Source organism: Labrus mixtus, chromosome 15 (genome assembly GCF_963584025.1).
Source record: "Labrus mixtus chromosome 15, fLabMix1.1, whole genome shotgun sequence".
Lineage (NCBI taxonomy): Eukaryota > Metazoa > Chordata > Actinopteri > Labriformes > Labridae > Labrus > Labrus mixtus.
The window spans coordinates 25,632,960-25,650,999 of NC_083626.1; the positions used below are offsets into that span (position 1 = coordinate 25,632,960).

The 18,040-nt window shown below is 42.2% G+C and overlaps 2 protein-coding genes across 2 annotated transcripts in view; one reads left to right on the forward strand and one right to left on the reverse strand.

Moving 5' to 3' along the window:
* The window catches only part of LOC132990052 (uncharacterized), a 377,347-nt gene that overhangs the window by 197,843 nt on the left and 161,464 nt on the right, over positions 1–18,040 (forward strand). The window lies entirely within an intron of this gene.
* The window catches only part of LOC132990026 (teashirt homolog 2), a 48,989-nt gene continuing 44,398 nt past the window's right edge, over positions 13,450–18,040 (reverse strand). Inside the window, exon 3 of the mRNA XM_061058044.1 lies at positions 13,450–17,203. Within this exon, the coding sequence (XP_060914027.1) occupies positions 14,163–17,203 (3,041 nt within the window). The 3' untranslated portion in view covers positions 13,450–14,162. The remainder of the gene's footprint in view (positions 17,204–18,040) is intronic.

Here is an 18,040-nt window from a genome sequence, read left to right on the forward strand (position 1 = left end):
GTGTATGTGTGGTTTATGGGGATCCTGTGGTCGCGTTGACGCCTCTGACATGCAGGAACTGACTGCTCAGGTGGGAGGAATTCAGCGTATACCTTCACAACTCTGCCACAGGTGTGTCATTTGCCTCTCTTGTTTCGCCGTTGAGCGTTTTGTCACATTAAAACCTCAGCGCGGTGACAGTCGCACCCTTAAGAGAAGTGGAGTAATTAAAATGTATCAATCACCTTTTTTTTTTTTTGGAGCACATGAAGCTCCCCCCCTCCCCCCCCCTCTCTCTCCTCTATTTGATCTGATACAGACGGCAATAACAAAACGAACAATGAAGGCATCATGTTAGAAAATAATCTACTTACAGGACCGGCACTGCGGGGAAGCACTCGATCAAAAAGTGAAAAATGGAAGTGTGTGTCCGCGGCGTAAATGTATTCCATGGCCGGAGAATGAACCTGCAGCCCATGTGACACATGATTTACACAGGAAAAAAGGCCTGTGACTCTCTACAATGATAGATCTCTGCCTAAGTCCGCCTGAGCTCACTCTATGACATATAATCCTTCTCTTTTAAGTTGTAAGATAGAGATAGATAACAAAAACGCTGTATTGATTTCCCTGTCTGCACACCGCCTGCCTTCGCGAGACTGCACATGTCCACGTCTGAATCTTGACCACGGTGACAACTGTCTGCAGCTCATATCCTCACTGTTGCTCACATTTGCATCATTCCATCAATCTGTGGAATTCAATGCATGATCTGCATAAATGAATGAAAGATATCTGAAGTCTATTTTTTGTTTACAGGTCCGGTTAGCCGTACTCTCATGTAATGTTTCCTACATGTTACAACATGCTCAGCGTGCAGGATGTTTTGCATTTTGTCTCAGAGCTGCTACTGTATCTGATCTTCATGTTTAGGGGGGTAGGGGCCTGTTTTTATTATGCGGTATTACTTAACACACGAGGCTGCAGAGGTAACGAATGGAATTTAAAAAGATCAGGAGGAGGGAGAAATTATTTAGAAAAGGGGTCGATCATTAAGATAAGTCAGGAATTACTTCATCCAATTTGCGATGTGACATGAGTGTCATGTCCGGTGTGTAAAACAAGGGGCGGTGGACCCAAGTGCAGAATGACCAAAAGAAATAAGAAATACCAAAATAAAAACACTAGAAAGTAAGCTAGGAAACGAGAACTACTAAATCAAGAAATATAAACTGAAACTACAAACTACATAAGACCAAACCATGACAATGAGTATGTCAGAAATATCAATGACATTTGACATTCTGGACATTTGGTCCCCGTTTGTGAATTTCTATCTATCACATTCATTTTTATGGACCATTTTAGCCGTTTTTACATTGATCAATGTTGTGGTAATTTCAATATTTAAATATATATATTCTGTATGTGTGTCTGTGTGTGTGTGTGTGTGTGTGTGTGTGTGTGTGTGTGTGTGTGTGTGTAGGGGTGGGTGGCTGCTTGTTCTGTTTGGGGTCGCGGTGGGGCTGCAGCAGATCCCAGCAGTCATTGGGGGCGAGAGGTGGGGGTTACACCCTCCAATGGTCGCCGGTCGTTCACAGGGCTGACACAGAGAGATAGAGAAACTTTCACACTGACACCTACGGACAACTTAGTGTCAACATTTGACGTAATGAGCATGTCTTTGGACTGTGGGAGGAAGCTGGAGGGAACAGCAACACGCACACTCCAAACAGAAAGGCCCCGTCCGACGGAGGATACTAACCAGGAACTTCACTGCAAACCACTGCAACACTGTGTAGCCTTTCTTTGTTTGCCTTTAAATTCCTTTTTTTCTTCTTGTGCGTGATTGATGGGACGGCGGAAGAGTGATGGGAAGTATGGCGAAGAGAGAGCGGGGGATGCTGCAGGAGAGAGTGGGAGCTGGACCTGGGGCCTCTCTGTTGAGGACTGTAGCCATTACCAACGGATATTAACCCCCCCGCCCCCCGCCCCATCACATTTTTTAAAAGTGAAATATTAATCTGTACAGGCAGATGTCAAATACATGTACTGGTGAGGAGGATTAATAAAAGCTCTTCAATAGGAGAAGTATGAAACATTAAGCACTTAGGTAAATGTATGTTTTTGATAGTGTTCTTTATTTCTCAGTGCTGCAAAGTCAAAATGTGATATCCTTAAATGTCCCTAAGAACTGTACCCTTTAACTATTTTTATATCTCACACCACTAAATGTTTGCACGGTCATGTTCAGACTGCATCGAAGACACTAGAAGAAATTAGAAGTACATGGTAACCCCTATAGATATTTTTGACCTCGAGTAGCTCTGTTTGGTATTTTAAAAATGCAAGATTTGAAATATAAATATTAGGGGCGTTGGTGGTCTAGTGGTTAGTGCTCGAGCCCTACATATGGAGGTAATAGTCCTCCAAGCAGGCAGGTGGCCCGGGTTTGGATCAGACCTGTGGCTCCTTTTCCCGCACCTCATTCCCCCCCCTCTCTCTCTCTCCTTGATTTCTGATTCTATCCACTGTCTTATTTCTGAAATAAAGGCATAAAAAGCCCCCCCCCCCCCCCCCTATCCCAAAGGAAAAAAAAAGTATCTAAAAGAGGGAATACATTCAACATGTTGGTCAGGCTTCAATGACACTTGTTTTAGAGAGAAACAGTGAATGTAAACATGACTTGTTTGTTTACAAGAGAACCCCTTGGGGTATTGTTAGTTTCATGTTCATGTTATACAAAAAAAAAAAACAGTTTTAAAGTGCGTTTGCTTCAAACACCAAGTCATGTGAAACAACGGAAGAAACCCCTGGTGGAGCGGCAACAACCCGTTTCCACTGCCATATTTTGTAACTTCTCAAACTGTCTTAAAAAAAATCATTGTTTCTTGTCAAACAGGAGTCAGCAACAACAAAACGAGTACTTTCTGAAAGTGCTTGGACCTCATTTTGAAATCTGTCTTTTATCATTAAAGTGTTGATTTAGTGCCAAACGTCTGTGTTTTCTCAGTCGGTGTCCTCGTCTCAGGCTGGAAAAGTGAGTTGCAGCCACACGTCAAGTCGCATTAACACAACCTGATTCCACATTTAATTGGAGTTATCTCACACACACATAAAAACACACAACATGTCCTCCCATATTCCAGCACTTCTGGGTCATTAGGCAACTACTCAGGAGGGTTTTTTTTTTTTTTTCTTATTTGGGTGGGGATTTTTTTTTTTTTTTTAAGGTTGTTGTTTTATTTCGCTTAGAGGCGCGTGGATGCAGGCTGTGTTTGCAGGCTGAGAGAAATAGCTTAAATCTGCTGGCGTCGATGCCGATTCATGTCAAAGTGAGTGACAGGTGACCCCGAGAGCCGGCAGCCAGACGGAGAGACGGATTACAAGTGAGCAAAACGCCAACAACCTCTGGCCTGCTGTGGGGCAACAGATGACAGCAGAGGAGGGCAAGAGGTGGAGAGCTGGGTACTCAACCCCCCCTCCATCTTTACATCCATCAATCCTCCCTCCCCCCCCCCCCCCCTCCTGGCCACCATCCACTCATGCTGACTGATAGACAAGGGGAAAATGAGAACATTCAGTTGTTAAAATAATACGGCTCTGTCAGGTATTATGTCACACGTTACACACTCTGTGTTTCACGGCTACTGTAGCTGCATCTGGTTCGTGTTAGGACCCAAATTAGGTCAAGTTTTATTTGCTGCGCTATTTGAACAAAGCAGCGGATCGTAAAAAATACCTGTCAATCAAAAAGGTCATTGCTTGTTATGCGATAGGAGCAGCTGTAATTACATCCTAGCACAATACAAGTGAGGAATAAGTGTTTTTTTGGCTTTAGGCTGCGAGTCAGGAAGTGATCTAATAATAGGGAGGTGTGAAGAGTACAGAGGAGAGGAAAACGCTTCAGCAGGCCCCTACAAATTTATAATGTGGTAAAAAAGAAAGCGTTCACGTTGCCCTTGTTGACTGCTGGCTGCAGCAGAGCCAACAAACCCTGAATTCTCCCGACGGTATCTGAGGGGTCCAAATCCAATCCCGTCCAATTCCGGTTGTTAGTTTACAGCGAGGACGACCTTGCACAAGTTGCTGACAGTCAAATTCTTTCCAGGCTCTTTCCGCTGGCTTTTTCTAATTCCTGCACCTCGCTGGTCGACAATGTTAAAGACGAGTATTAAAATGTTTTGCAGCTGAAAGTCCGTGAAATTAAATCATTCAAAACCTCCATTATGTGCGAGGAAAAATGCGCCCTCGGAAAATTTATATTGGTAAAACAAAGTGATAGTAATCATCTTGTCCCCAAAATGTCCCCATCTGGGCCAATCAGCAACAAATGTGTCACTTTATTTTGAAATGTAATTTCCCCTCGGACCAATCAGTGTAATTCTAAATGCCAGGCAGCAGTGGTGAGATGCATCATTTTCCAAGTTTTGTCAAAGTGAAATCAGTCATGTCTGATGTTTTGTGTTTGACACGTAAATGAGCAAACAGATGTTGCGCAGCTCCTCTTTGGGCTCATCTGTGTGATTCTGGAAAATCTGAAAACGCAGCTGTGAGTTTAATCATTTTTTTTACAAGTTTCTGCAGAATCCAACAAGTTAAGTTCATTCTTGTGACATTGCCTTAATAAGCCAATCGCTTGTATTAGAGATTAGTGATTAGTGATTTGGCATTAATCTTGGAAGTGGACTGTTTGTATTGGAGACGTTGTAATCAAATGGATGAAATGATGATACATGAGTGGAGTCTCTGGTGCTAAAAAGGAAGCATGTCGGGCTTCACAAAGTCTCACAGAGTCGAGGAAGAAGAGGCCTGGCGGTGTGTGACGGATCGCCACAGGTGGTCGTCAGAAAGCACAGAGACTGGCTGACGAATCAGAGTCCCCAGAAAACACACAGAGGAAGCATCAGGTCTTTTCATTTAGAGGAGGGGGAAATTCTTAAATACGAGAATTTTCTTAAAATGTCTTAATCAGGAGAAACTCGTTGAACCTGGAAGCTTTGTGATTACGGCCTCGAAGAAAATAGAAGCAGAGTTAATAATGGACTCAGATCCATCAGGTGGCCTTAAAGAAGTCTTATATGAAGGCTTGTGTTGTTCATCACTTGCTCGCATAGCAACTGTTGTTAACCTAAATCAGTAGTGGGAGAAGCATTATTACATTCCTCTCAAAAGATAAAATAATGTCTACATTTTGCCTGTATATAGTGTGTACTGTATAAAGAATGGACAGCACAACACCTCGCCTGAAGTGAAGCTAAAAAATTTGGAGCTCCCCCTACTGACTGGCTGCAGAATAGGTCATAAGCTCCGCCTCCTTTATGTTAACAGATGGGACACAGGTCTCAACCAGAAAATCAAATTGCACGTCAACTACTTTTTTTCTACGCTAACACCGACACAAGAGTCGTTGAACTTTCCAAAAACCTGCTTCAAACCGACACAAGAATCTGTTCTGCTGTGGACTGTTCCCACCTGAGGGATCGTTGTTGTTTCATCTGTAAGAGTTCATGTGTGTTTTCATCATCAGAAGTGGCCTGACGTCAATACCGCGGCTCTTCCAGCCGATTCCAACTGCACAGACTCCTGGCTCCAAATGCCAAATATGTCAGCGCCAGTCACGGGGGGTATTTTGGCTTCATCTTTGGGAAGAGGTTGAAGTGTGTTGTCCATGTGTTAATACAGTCTACAGACTTTAGGTTTGATTTAGAACCATCAAATGTCGCTCATTATGTTCTGCTTACAGCTATCTTAAAGCTACCAAATGTAAATCACGATCTAATAAATATACTTCTTACGTCACTCAAACACGTCTAGTTTACAATGCGGCCGGAGTCAAGCTGGAAACTAGACCAACAACAAATCTAACGGGTGCCATGGCCTCACAGAAAACTGCAGTCAATTGCTATCTTGTTTCTTTTGGCTCTGGATGTAGAGTTCAGTTTATCTTTGGAGAACATTTAAAGCCCTCTTGTCACACACACACTGGCACTCTGTGGCATCACACACGCTCAAAAAAATGGGTGTCTGTTGGCTAAAATCTGACAGTAAGTGACTGGGTTTCTGTTCGCTCCCAGCACTAAGTCTTTATGGTAACTGCTTGGCTTCTTAAGAGCGATGTGTCTGTTCTTCACACATCCGCAGTGTAAGATGTAGCTCTGAAGCTCAGCTGGATCAACTTCATCTACACTGAACTGTAGTTTCTGCCCTGATCTATTAAAATACTCCAACAGTTTGAGTGAAATCATTGGCAGATTCGTCTTCTGTTTCTTCTACAGTGTCACAGCTTGAATAACACCCATAACTTGACTTTTCCCATGATGCAACTAAACCAACAATTTCTTATGCTAACAGGTGCTGAGGTAGCCTCGATTTGTGATCAGGTTGTGGGGGTTTTGTAAGATTACTTCTTTGTTACTTTCCACCCTAATTTTGGGGGGACCTTTGAAGTTGCGGTTGTCAGCCTCATCCAATGCTGACTCATGTGACATCACTTGAGTCCATTTGACCAGAGTGTTTATATCTAAATAATATTTCCATTACACTGGAGGTGAGGGAGCCATTCTGGCCTCAGAGGACTCTGCATTGCTCCCTTCACACATCCAAACAGCTCTGTTGATGGGCATGGTATTAGCAAAAAAAAAAAGATTCTCAAAGACTGGAAGACGCCGACTCCATCGTGTTTCAATATGAGTTGCATGAACTGGTTTCAGTTTTCAACATGGAGAAATTGCAAACTAATGTCTCAAAATGTAAACACAAATGGAAAGAATCTTGGGGTCACTTCCTGCAACATTTGGACTCATATTGAAAGCATTTGTACCTTTATACGGATTGATCTCTTTACTTTTTTATGTTTTATTTAGAGACATTTCCATAGTGGACTTCTTGGATTTAATAATAACATATGGATGATGTATCATGATATATATGCTTTTGTGTCCTCGGCACAGGGTTTATATGAATTCTCTGTAACTTGTATGCCTCCTCTCCACCTTGTAAGTCAGTATTGTGTGTTCTGGGGTGGAGGTGAAGGGGTAGGTATGTGTGTAAATCCATTGGTTGGGTTATGAGTTTTCATTTTTGTTGGACTTAGTTGGTCTCTTATATAAGGTTTTGATTGGACCTTTACTTGAACCTCAAAAAAAATGGTAAACTTCTTTAAAAATTGCTTTTTCTCAAAGATTCTTTTGTGTAATTTTTGTACTCAGGTTATTATTTAATACATCTTGATGGATGTTATTGTCTTCAATTCTGATCTTGGGTGCAGTGCTTTTCTTAAGTTTTAAACGATACAGCTCCTTGTTAACCATCAAAAATGATCAAATATAAAATTTGAATGTATTATTGAAACATGAAAACTGTCCATTGAGTCAAATAGATGTCTGCTTTTCATCGACCCAATATGATTTCAGATATAATCTTACAGTTGATCCAGGGATTACTCAAAGCATAATCTTGCTACATGACTTGCACATGTTTTGACCCCCGTATTAAAGCCCCTAATGAGCCCAGGTGTCGCCCCTCTCTCTCTGACGTCTGGCCGCTTGGGTTTGCTCTGCGAGCCCCGAGATGCTCAGGAGGCCTTCCAGTGTGCAGGAATCAGAGCAGCGTCCGTGATTGTGCTGACGTCTGCAGGGGGCTCGGCTGCAGATTAAGCCCAATAAAAATGTGTGATTTGTTGCTTTCATATTTGGAAGATGTCAGCTTCAATTTGAGCTAGCACGCTGCCTAGAGGCAGGCTGGGTGACAAATATGAAGGATGCACTGATGAACTGCTGGCAATCAAGTGTTAGTTCTCCCATCCACTGTGTGATGGCAATGAAAAGCTGCACTCATTGTTACACAGAGGTTAGCCCATTGATACTGGCATCACTTTTTATATATGATGTCATAAATCAGCTGTAAAAAGAAATAATTTTGATTTATTCATTCATGTTTTGTTCACTTGTTATGGTTTCATTATTCTTGGCATGATGCTTCAACCTAACATGCAGAAAAAAAGACACTTTACAGGGAATATATATTTTATATATACATAAAAAGTGTAATAAAATACATCTACATTAATATGAAATACTATAAATTGATTGATATCTTAAAGCTGTGAAAGGGTCGCTCAATAGCAGTACTTTCTATATTTCCGGGGTGTTTGGACTGAATGCCAATTTATTTTTTTCTGCTCATATTCCCAGAATATAATTGTTTTTATTTCAACTAATCTCAGAGAATAACAGGCTTAAGCTTTACTTAAATTAAAATAAATGAAAATCCTGTGACATTCAAAGCTATAAAAGGATACTGATATTATTAACCATCACTAACTGTCTTATTTTTAGACCTAGAGCAGATTATAAAAACTCTCCAAAGCCTCTCCCATATTCAGGTTCTGCAAAGAACATAAAAATAATAACAAAATATAAAAATTATATTGGTTAAAACTAGGGATGCTCTAAACTAAATCATTAAACATTGTCACACTGGCTAGTTGTTAAACTAACTATTCATTTTTTAAATCATTCATGCCCACATTAGCGGTTAAAAGTAGTGTCTAAGCTGTAATGCAGCAACCTGCCACTAACAGGCGCTGTTGCTCAGGTTAATAACCATTAACCATTCGTCAGTACTCCGATGTTAGAAAATGGAAATAAAGTGGTGTGTGGGCTTTGTCAGGTTTAACTGACATATAACCACTTGGCCAGAGCAAAGTGTAACCAGTGGATGTTTTAGCCTACAAGGAGAACCTGCTACGCTGCTAACATAGCCACACTCAGCAGTCTGTGACATTGTTAACTTGCAGTCGCTGGGATCCTGTTGTGTTAAATACATTTTTCTCAGTGTTGGTTATACTCTGATTGTTTTCTTAACTTCAGATTAGTCAGAGAGTCTGAAGTTAAGTTGCATTTAATCGACAGGGAAATGAGTCACAGAGGAACATTTCTAAAACAAACCCTTTTCTTAAGTGTCATTCTGTTAATGGGTAGTAAGCAAAGATAATGGATTTTATCTGGATGCTTTAACTATCTGTGTGAATCAGTAAAGCACAAAAAGGATTTTTTTTAAGGTCTGACTTAGGACGGCCGAATAGTTTGTCAAACATGGAACGGGTCTAACGTTCAAAGGCATTTTTATATAAACAACCAAGATGGCTACCACTTTTATGTAAGGCTCTGAATCTGCTATTCCAGCACTAACAAACAGAATAAAGGGTAGTTCATGTTGCATACAATTTGTAAGTCTTGGCTGCTTAGTCATGTCTTACTAAATATTTGTTAATTATGTTTACATAAGCTAGAATAATTGGATGTTGCGAGTAGCTACCTAGCAGCTGACCGCCATGTGAAACCCTTTGTTTTCTGATTGGTTGTAGAATCCAGAGGATTTTTGCTCTGGATCAATCAATAAAACCCCCAAAAAGATCTAAAAGTAAAAGAGTTTTCCGGCTAATTTGCATTGATGAATTGGTGTGGTGATGCTAGGCTAACATTAGCCCCACATGTATCGGTCTTATTGAATTCTGACCCTTTGATTTTAAGCGTTAAGTCAACGCTTCTCTCCCTGGGTAAGGTGCCAAATAGATGAATAACCTGTTTTAAAGCAAGGCTGATGTGAGTATCTGTAATTAATTAGCAATATGAATATCCAAATGGGACGACGGAGGGGAGTCATAATTAAAACAGCCAAATCTGAGAAGGGTTTAGATCATCCTAAAGTTATCAGGAGCGAGGATCCGTGGACTGTTTGAGATTCTGAAAGTTTGAAAAACGCCTCATGCATTATAACTGAAGCACTACCCAGAGTTCCCTGAGTTTAATCCTTTCTGCAAGTGCTTCATCAACCTTCAGCTTTTTTGACAAGACAGAAGTTTCAGCATGTATGATTAATAAGATACAAATGTGCAACTGATATTTGATAAATGACTTTGGTTTCATATTCATGATGTACAATGAATATGCAGCACCAGGGGCTTAGGCCTACTTGATTGATCAAATGTATTCCATTCATCACTTATTTTTGCTTAATTAGCATATTTGAAGCAACACCATTAACAGAGGAGGACTATGGGCTATTTGGAAGATATGATGTATGTTGCGGAGCAGACATACATGCATTCCTCTTTGTCTTGTAGAGCTCAAATTCTCAGGGGGGCAGAATTCATTAGAAAGAAGGTTTCACTGATGCATTTAGGTGCTTCATTTTTCATTTCCGTTATGTCCGCAGTATTTGCTTTTCTTCATTTTTTTAAACACTATCATGTCAGTATATCTGCAATGGCACAATGCAGGTAAAAGGACAAACGTGCCGAGCTCTCTGAGAGAAGGAATGGAGAGATGTAATGCTCTTTTCTGGAAGATTTCTCACAGGGACGTAATAACCTGAGGACTTTGGGGAGGATAAATGGGAGAAAAGGGAGTTAGGATGTGGGTCATTATAGCTATAAGTTCTAAAGCCCTTCATTAAACACATGAGCTAGTCATTACCCTGCTGCTGTGTGATGAACATTTTGAACCCTGCTTCCCCTCCTCCTCCTCCTTCTCCTCCGGTTTACAGGCCAGATGATGCAGAGAATCCGTGCTCGTCTGGCACAGGGGCGAAAGCAAAGTCAGACTCAGTGTAAATGTTTTGTGTGTATCCAAGCAGGCAAATCCTGATGCACATTTGCCCTATTACAGCACATCAGCGTCAGCCAGACGCACGCGAGTGCAAGCAAGCAGCGTACACTTATCATTATTTGATAGCATGTTTAATGACAGATTGACAAAGGGCTTGAAAACGCGAGCTGGCGTCAATTCTGCTAAGGTCGGGTTTCACTGCGTCTGCAATGCAAGTGTACTTATGTGCATAATTTGATTTTTCAACTAAGCTATTAGATCTGTTTTAGAGAGCAACTCAAAGCCGGGGAAAATGTGAGCACTTGTGATGTTTGGAGTCAGACAGGGAGACATTTACGAAGCTGCAAGACGTTTGAGAACACATTTCACTGCCAGACTTTGGTCAAATCTACTAATCGAGGAAACTCTAAATTATAAATATGTGGGCTGTAGATTCACTCTAAATGAAGTGATTGCTTTGAGAGAGAAGGTTTAAGACACGACTGTCAATATTTAATTACATATATGTCTTATCATATTTTGTACTAGTTATCTTTTCATTTCAGAGGAAGCATACATTTATATGTGAAATGCTAACTTTTTGGCTTATAAAATATTCATGTGAGAACACACTGACTTTATATGAATTAATTTTAAATCCATGTTGTGTCTGCCTGTGTCCGTCGCTGCATGTGTGTTTGTGTAATTGCAGAAATCTGTGTTCTGTAATTAGCCATGACGTGTTAGATATACGCTGTGATTAACTGTGTTAATATGCAATCATCCAAAATGAATTAATACGGAGCATGAAAAGGATTACGGCTTTATTTCACTTAATTACCTGCGATCTGCTACCTGAAGTGTATCAGTGTTCAGCAGTAGCTCGGTTATTTCTTTTAAAGAGCACAACAAGGCCGTCTGCATGTATTTTGACCTCCTGTTTCTCACACCTTCATTGCATGATAAGAATCATATCAAGCGTGCAAAGTTTGCTCGAAATTATCAGCCATAAAAGCAATTTTTTGTTTACCAACAATAAATCTCACTCTGACTTTGATTTATTCCAGCAAATTATGGTCAAAGACATCTAATTTCCTTCTGTGATTGCACTGATGAGAGCATTTTTTCTTTTGTTAGCTTTGGGTGGAGCTCCACTTGATTATGCTGAATCGTCAAGATGCTCTTGTAGCCCATATTTGAGAGGAATAACAATATAAATCCAACATGCATAGGATTTGGTGTGCAGAAGAAAAATGATAAATAATCAAAATGTTCAATAAAAGTGAAAATGCAAATGCATGATGTCCCCTCCTTTTGTTAGTTAAAAAGCAATGAGTGTCCCTTAAAGTGTCACTTAATAAACAGCAGCAGTAATGTTTCCTTTTTCTGCAAGGCTTTGTGCAGCATCTTAAGGACAATGGCTGCCTCCGTTTAGAATAAGTTGCTGCTCTAAAACATAATGGCCCCGCAGACAAATCAGAGATCCATCGGCGAAGAAAGGCACTAAATAATTTATAGCTTTAATCTGCTCACTGAGGTGTGTGGTCTTTGACAGTAATTATAAATGCAGGGAGAAATTATAGCTGAATACTTTAACTGCATTAGGAGTCATCTGATGAACAACGTGATTGCCTGCTCATTTCCAACAATAGGGGGCAAGTCGGTGTCACAGCATTCAAATCACCACAGTGCCCATGTGCTTTTTTCCCATTTGCCATCAAATGTCAGTCGCCCCGTTATAAAAAAAAAGAGATTTGATGGGTGGAGGTAATTGAGGACTTGATTGCTTGAAAAGAGATGAATTGCATAAAATGTTTATGAATTTAGGAGGCAATTATTTTTAATAGCCTTGAAATAATAGAGCTGGAGGAAATATGTTTAATTGTTATGATACCATCTTGCAGCAACAGCAGCCGCGCTCGCAGGAAAGCAATAAAGTCTGACAAGAAGATGTATCTGCGAGGTGTATCTAAGAGTCATAAGGTACAGAAGACAATGCAGGGCACTGTACAAGAGCGAGGAGGTCCTCCCTGTGAACACAGAGGCTATCTGTGGATGGAAATATTTATCAGCGATGAGAAAGATAAATAAATAATGGATTCTTTTGACGAAGCTTCATTATATGGGCTCATAATGTTGACATTAACTGGAAATAACTGGGTCATTTTGCCTTTAGTACAGGGGGAACATGTGTTTTCTTTATACCTCATTTAAACCACAATAAATAGGAATTATTTCTCATTTACAGTTGGTGTGTTGCTGTTCTGCACTGATGTGTTTACCTGCAGAAAGTTAAAGTAAACAGCTGACTTTGTTTTGCACTACGATTAAAAGATTTGATGCTTTTTATTGTTAGTATTTTTCTTCATCCACTGTTTAGTGCTTTGTGAAGCCATTTGAAGAGCATCGCTTTTTTAAGATTTATTTTTGGACTTTTTGTGCCTTTATTGTAGAGAGGGGACTGTGGATAGAGTTGGAAATCAGAGAGAGAGGGGGGGAATGACGTGCAGGAAAGGAGAAGAGGTGGGGGAAAAAAACCGATACAGCATAGTATCGCAATATTTTGTGTGGTGATATAATATCGTCTCATGGCCGCCAAGTATCGATATATATTTCCTCCCAGTAATATAATTTAATTTGTAAGAAAAAAAGTTTCCAAAATATATTTTTTCTTCATTTTTTGCTCCTCAAAGAAGCTGTATGTGTTTGGATTTTGGACAAAAGATAGTTTTGTAAACACTGACAAACGTTTGTTTTTCTCCTGGTTATTGACTAAACAGCAAATCGCTTAAGAAAATAACTTATAGCCAGAGCTGTGAGCTTAGCTACTTACTTTGTTAGCAAACAACACCAAAAAAAAAAAAAGATATCCAAGCTGTTATCAAATGTTAACTCTTTATTTGAATAAGTAGAAAAAGGTGCAGGTATCACAGGTATCGTCTGTCTTGCTGTTATCCTTGTTTTTTTTTGCGTGAAATGCACTGTTTGTTTTTCTTCTAAAATATATTTACATGTGAAATATCCTAATTCCTTTTTTTGAGTCATGTACAGAATCCAAGTCTAAACCGGTGATTAAACATTTATTAAAGTGCTTTTTTTTCCTTTCTTCTATCATTGCAACACAAAACATCTTTACATAGCAATACACTGTACAGGTCTGCGTGTGTGGAAATCGTGTGTTGGGCTACCTGTTTGAACGGCTGCACGTTTTCTGCAGGCGTTCGGTATCACAGAGGTTGTAAAGTACAATTAGTTTTATTATTTTTGTCTTTGAAATACAATTGAAACTTGACATATCATACAAATAAATAGTAGTCATAGCCTGGGCTATTGCATGCAAACATCAGCAATTATGTTTCTTCAAGCAGTAATACATTTCATTACTGGTGATGCAATTGAGCAGGGTGCAAAAGTATCTCTTAGTGTTTTTCTTATACAATTTCTAACCAGTGTGTCTTTGCTGTACTCCATGAAATGTTTTGAAAATGATGCACACTACACAATGCGAATTGAAAAAAAAAAAATGGCTGAAATATCTGACCCGTGTATTAAAATAAAAAAAGGGGGAGAAAGTGACAATAATATGAAAAACTAGTCCTTGTCCATTTCCACATATTGTGAATGGTTGTCGGGGGATTTGCTGTGAGTTTTACTCAAATGGAGTTTGACCGCGTGGTTACTGGCGAATGTCCGACAGCAGAGCTTACATTTGAACTTTGAGTCAATGTCGTCGTCTGTGACTAGACCCTCCGTGGCTCTGACACTTAGGGCCTTGGACAGTTCCGGCTCCTCTACCTTCGTCTGGTGCTCTATCGGCATTTTGCACATGTCTTTGATTAGGAACCCGAGGTGGGACTCCAGATGGGAAATGAACCCCGGCGGGGACCTAAACTGGGAAGCGCAGTCGTTGCAGTAGAATATCGGGTGGCCCGTGTCCATGTTCTTCAGGAATTTGGTCCCTCCGGTTTTCCGCAGTTGGTATTTGACGTTGGCTAACCAATGGCTTATGGTCGTCATGGACAGTCCGGTGAACTTGGAGATGTGCATCCGCTCCTGAGGGCCGAGGTCCGAGAGTAAGTATTTCCCCTCGGAGGTCTGGAAGAGGCTGGAGGCGAACTGAGCCTGCAGGATGAGGAGATGGCGAGGGTTCCAGTTGGACTGTCGACCTTTGCGCTTGTGGACGGAGTACACCTCGGCGGACACGTCCTCGAACCGCCTGACGTCGGATTCCAGTTTCATCGTCGGGATCCTCGGCGGAAGGGAGGGTTTTGGCGTCGTGGCTTTTGGAAGAACTTTAACCATATCGGCGATGTCGGACAGAGCGTATTTTTGCGGTATCGGGGTGGAAGGCTGGAGGAGAGAGGAGGCTGGCTTGCTGTGTTTGGATTTCGTCAGATCTATCGGTTGGTCTTCACTGGCGAACAGAAATGTTTTATCAGGCCTACTTCTCATGGCATTACCGAGCATTAAAGCTGGTTTCTCACTGCTACGGTTAATATCAGCAAAAATAGACTTGGCGTGAGCAGATAGTCTATCTACTCGAGAGTTATTGGGCTTATTTGCTTTGCCCAGATGATTGTTCAGCACTGACTGCAGTGCACTAAGAGGGTTTATACCGAGCAGAGCTGGAGTGTCACTGAGAGGCTCTGAAGTAGCGCCGCGTCCATTGCTGGCACAGGGACTCGGCGTCTTGCCTCTGTCAGAGAAATCTGGGCTCAACTTCCCTTTGATCGCCTCGCTGCCTTCATTCACACAGTCTGCATCGAGCTTTGAAGAGGAAGAGGAGTCATCCTGACAATCGCTGTCATCGTTCTCCCCCAGATCAAACTTAATATTCTGACTTTCTTTACCATCGCTAATGCCAACCTTTTCTTTTTTGATGTCCGCATTTTGATGCTGTCCCTGGGGAGCCTCGACTCCCAGCGCACCGGGGTACGACTTCCCCTTGGGGGCAATCGGCCTCAGCTTGTGGTTAAATGTCTGCTTTAGCTGAGCGGGGGGAGATGCGGAGAGAGGGGCGCTTTTGATGAGGCCAGAGAGCTGATAGGCGGCGTGAATGCTCGGGTAGGCACTCCAGCTCGGCGTCCCCGTTTGAGCTTTATTGATGGCAGAGGCCACTGTGTTGGCTAAAGATTTAAGAATGTCCCCTCCTCCTCCCGAGTCCTGTTCAAGATCCTCCTCGCGGAGATAAGGGTACTTAAAGGCCCCATTGGCTGCCTTTTGATCCTCACTCTCTCGCTTGTCATCTTTAGCTTCGGTTTCTTCCATTTTGTCTGATGTACCTTCCCCCTGGCTATCCTTCTCGCTGCTCCCCGGGGAGACAGATTTTGGAGAGACCTTTTCTCCCTCAGTGTCACTGGCAACGGGATCGGCTAAACCCTGCATCTTCTCTATGGCCAGGGGGTCGAGCGCTAACTGTTTCCCCTTTTTAGAGGCCGAGTTTGTGACTTTGATGAAGTGTCCAGTGACCATCATGTGTGTGGTGAGTTGCTGAAGGGTGTCGTGGGAGCTGCCGCACTCCATGCACTTCAGGATCTGAGACTTGCACGTCTCGAACTGCCAAGTGTAGCTCGCTCCGTTTTGATAGCCGTAGCGATTATTGTTGGCGTTCGCGATGCTGGCCGCCCGCTGTGCCTCGGTGTAGCCGGACAAACCGGTCGTGGAGTCAGGGGAGCAAGGTCTGACCGTTTCAAAAGCCCGTTTCTTGGACGGCGGCAACAATTTGGGTGTGAGCACGGGGATCGGCTCTTTTAAAGGCACTTTTTGGTAATGCTTCGTTTTGATCATGTGGACGCTCAAATCCTGGAGCGAGTCGAACGAGTGGCCACAGAACATGCACTTCAAAACTTTCTGCGCGTCCTCTTTCCCTTCCATATCGTGCAGGTTTCGTTTCCTCGACTTCGAGGACGAGGCGGTGGAGTTACTCTGTTTGCCGTGGTTGTTGTCCTGGTAGTGCCCGCTCTTGTTCATGTGGACCGTCAGCTCCACGAGAGTGTCATAAGCGGCGCTACAATCCTTACAGCGGAACCGGCTGGCTCCCGTGAACACCGAGCCGCAGGGTTTGGTGGTTTGCCTGTACAGGTGGACGGAGCTGAAGAGGTTGGGTTTGGACGCGGGCTTTGGGGAAAGCGTATGCTTTAAGGTCTTAGAGAGAGCATCCTGGTGCCAGTCGAACTCAGTCTTGGTGCTGCCGTTGGTGCTGTCACAGTTGGCCTTGCTGGTGTTTTTGCCAATTTTCAAGTCCATCCCGATCCCCGTCCAGTAGGAATCGGACAGGAAGTTTGCATAGGCCGCCCTCATCTTCTCCAAGCTGCCTCCAGTCTCCTCTTTCTGTTTGGAGCCGCGGCTTTCCTCCTCCTTCTGGGTCTCGGGCGGCGGGGAGGTTTTGAAGTCTGAGAGTCTGTCGCTGGTGTCGCTAAGGCGGGACTCCAACTCCGCCTCTTGGTTGGAAAGGACACTAATGGGAGAGTTCTGGTTGCTATAAGTGTTGGTGCTCTTGTTGTCTTGCTCTCGGTCCTCGGACACTTTGGGGCTGGTCTTCTCCGAGCCTTCCTCCTCGGTTTGAGCGTCGTTCTCCGGGTCTTCCTCAGCGATGGCATCTTGAAGAACACCGTCTTCATCAGGCAGGTACACTAGAAAAAAGGAAGAGAAAATTGAAGTTAATGATTTTGAAAAAAATAACAAAAAACACAGAAGTTCAATGAATTATACTTTGATTTTCCCAATATCAAAAATCCAGACAACTCAGATACAGTATCAGCTCTGACTTCCTTCACAGGAGCCATTTAAGAGAACATAATGGTCGCTGCTCTCCGCCCTGGGAGGCGGGAGAGTGAAGCCGGACATAATGTCTTTACTAACAGACTGCTGCTGGTGTAACAGCGCCATGTGATTCACGACAGGCCATTGACTTAGTGCTGTGTCCAAGTTTTTTTTTTTTCTGGCCTCAAGTTGAGATGTTTACAACAATCATTGGCCGCTGAGTGACAAAAAGAAATTGATTCTTCTGGGGGGCCTGTTAAGTGTTATTGTAAATGACCTATTCCAGGATGATTATGGATGCCTCAAAACAGCAATGAAAATGAAAGCCTTGGGGTTCTTTGTAACACCTCAGCCTTTCCTGAAGCCAAATGTGAGGAATGGCTTAACACAAACCGAGACATTTTAATGTCCCGCATTGCTTTATCAATAAATAAAAACAAGCTCTTGACTTGAAGAAGATGAGAAAGCATTTCTTCGGGAAACATTTAGCTCCATAAAGAAATGTTGCAGATGTGAATGCTGATGTTAGATGTTAATCATGCTGGTGGAGAAGCTGATACAATTATCTGCGTTAAAACTTGACAATTATAAAAAATATATGTAAAAAATAGCAATCTGTCACATCAGTATATTTTCCCTGACAATTTCATGAACAGCAATTACTTCTTTCATTATTCACCTGTTCATTCCCCTAACTCGTAGAGCAC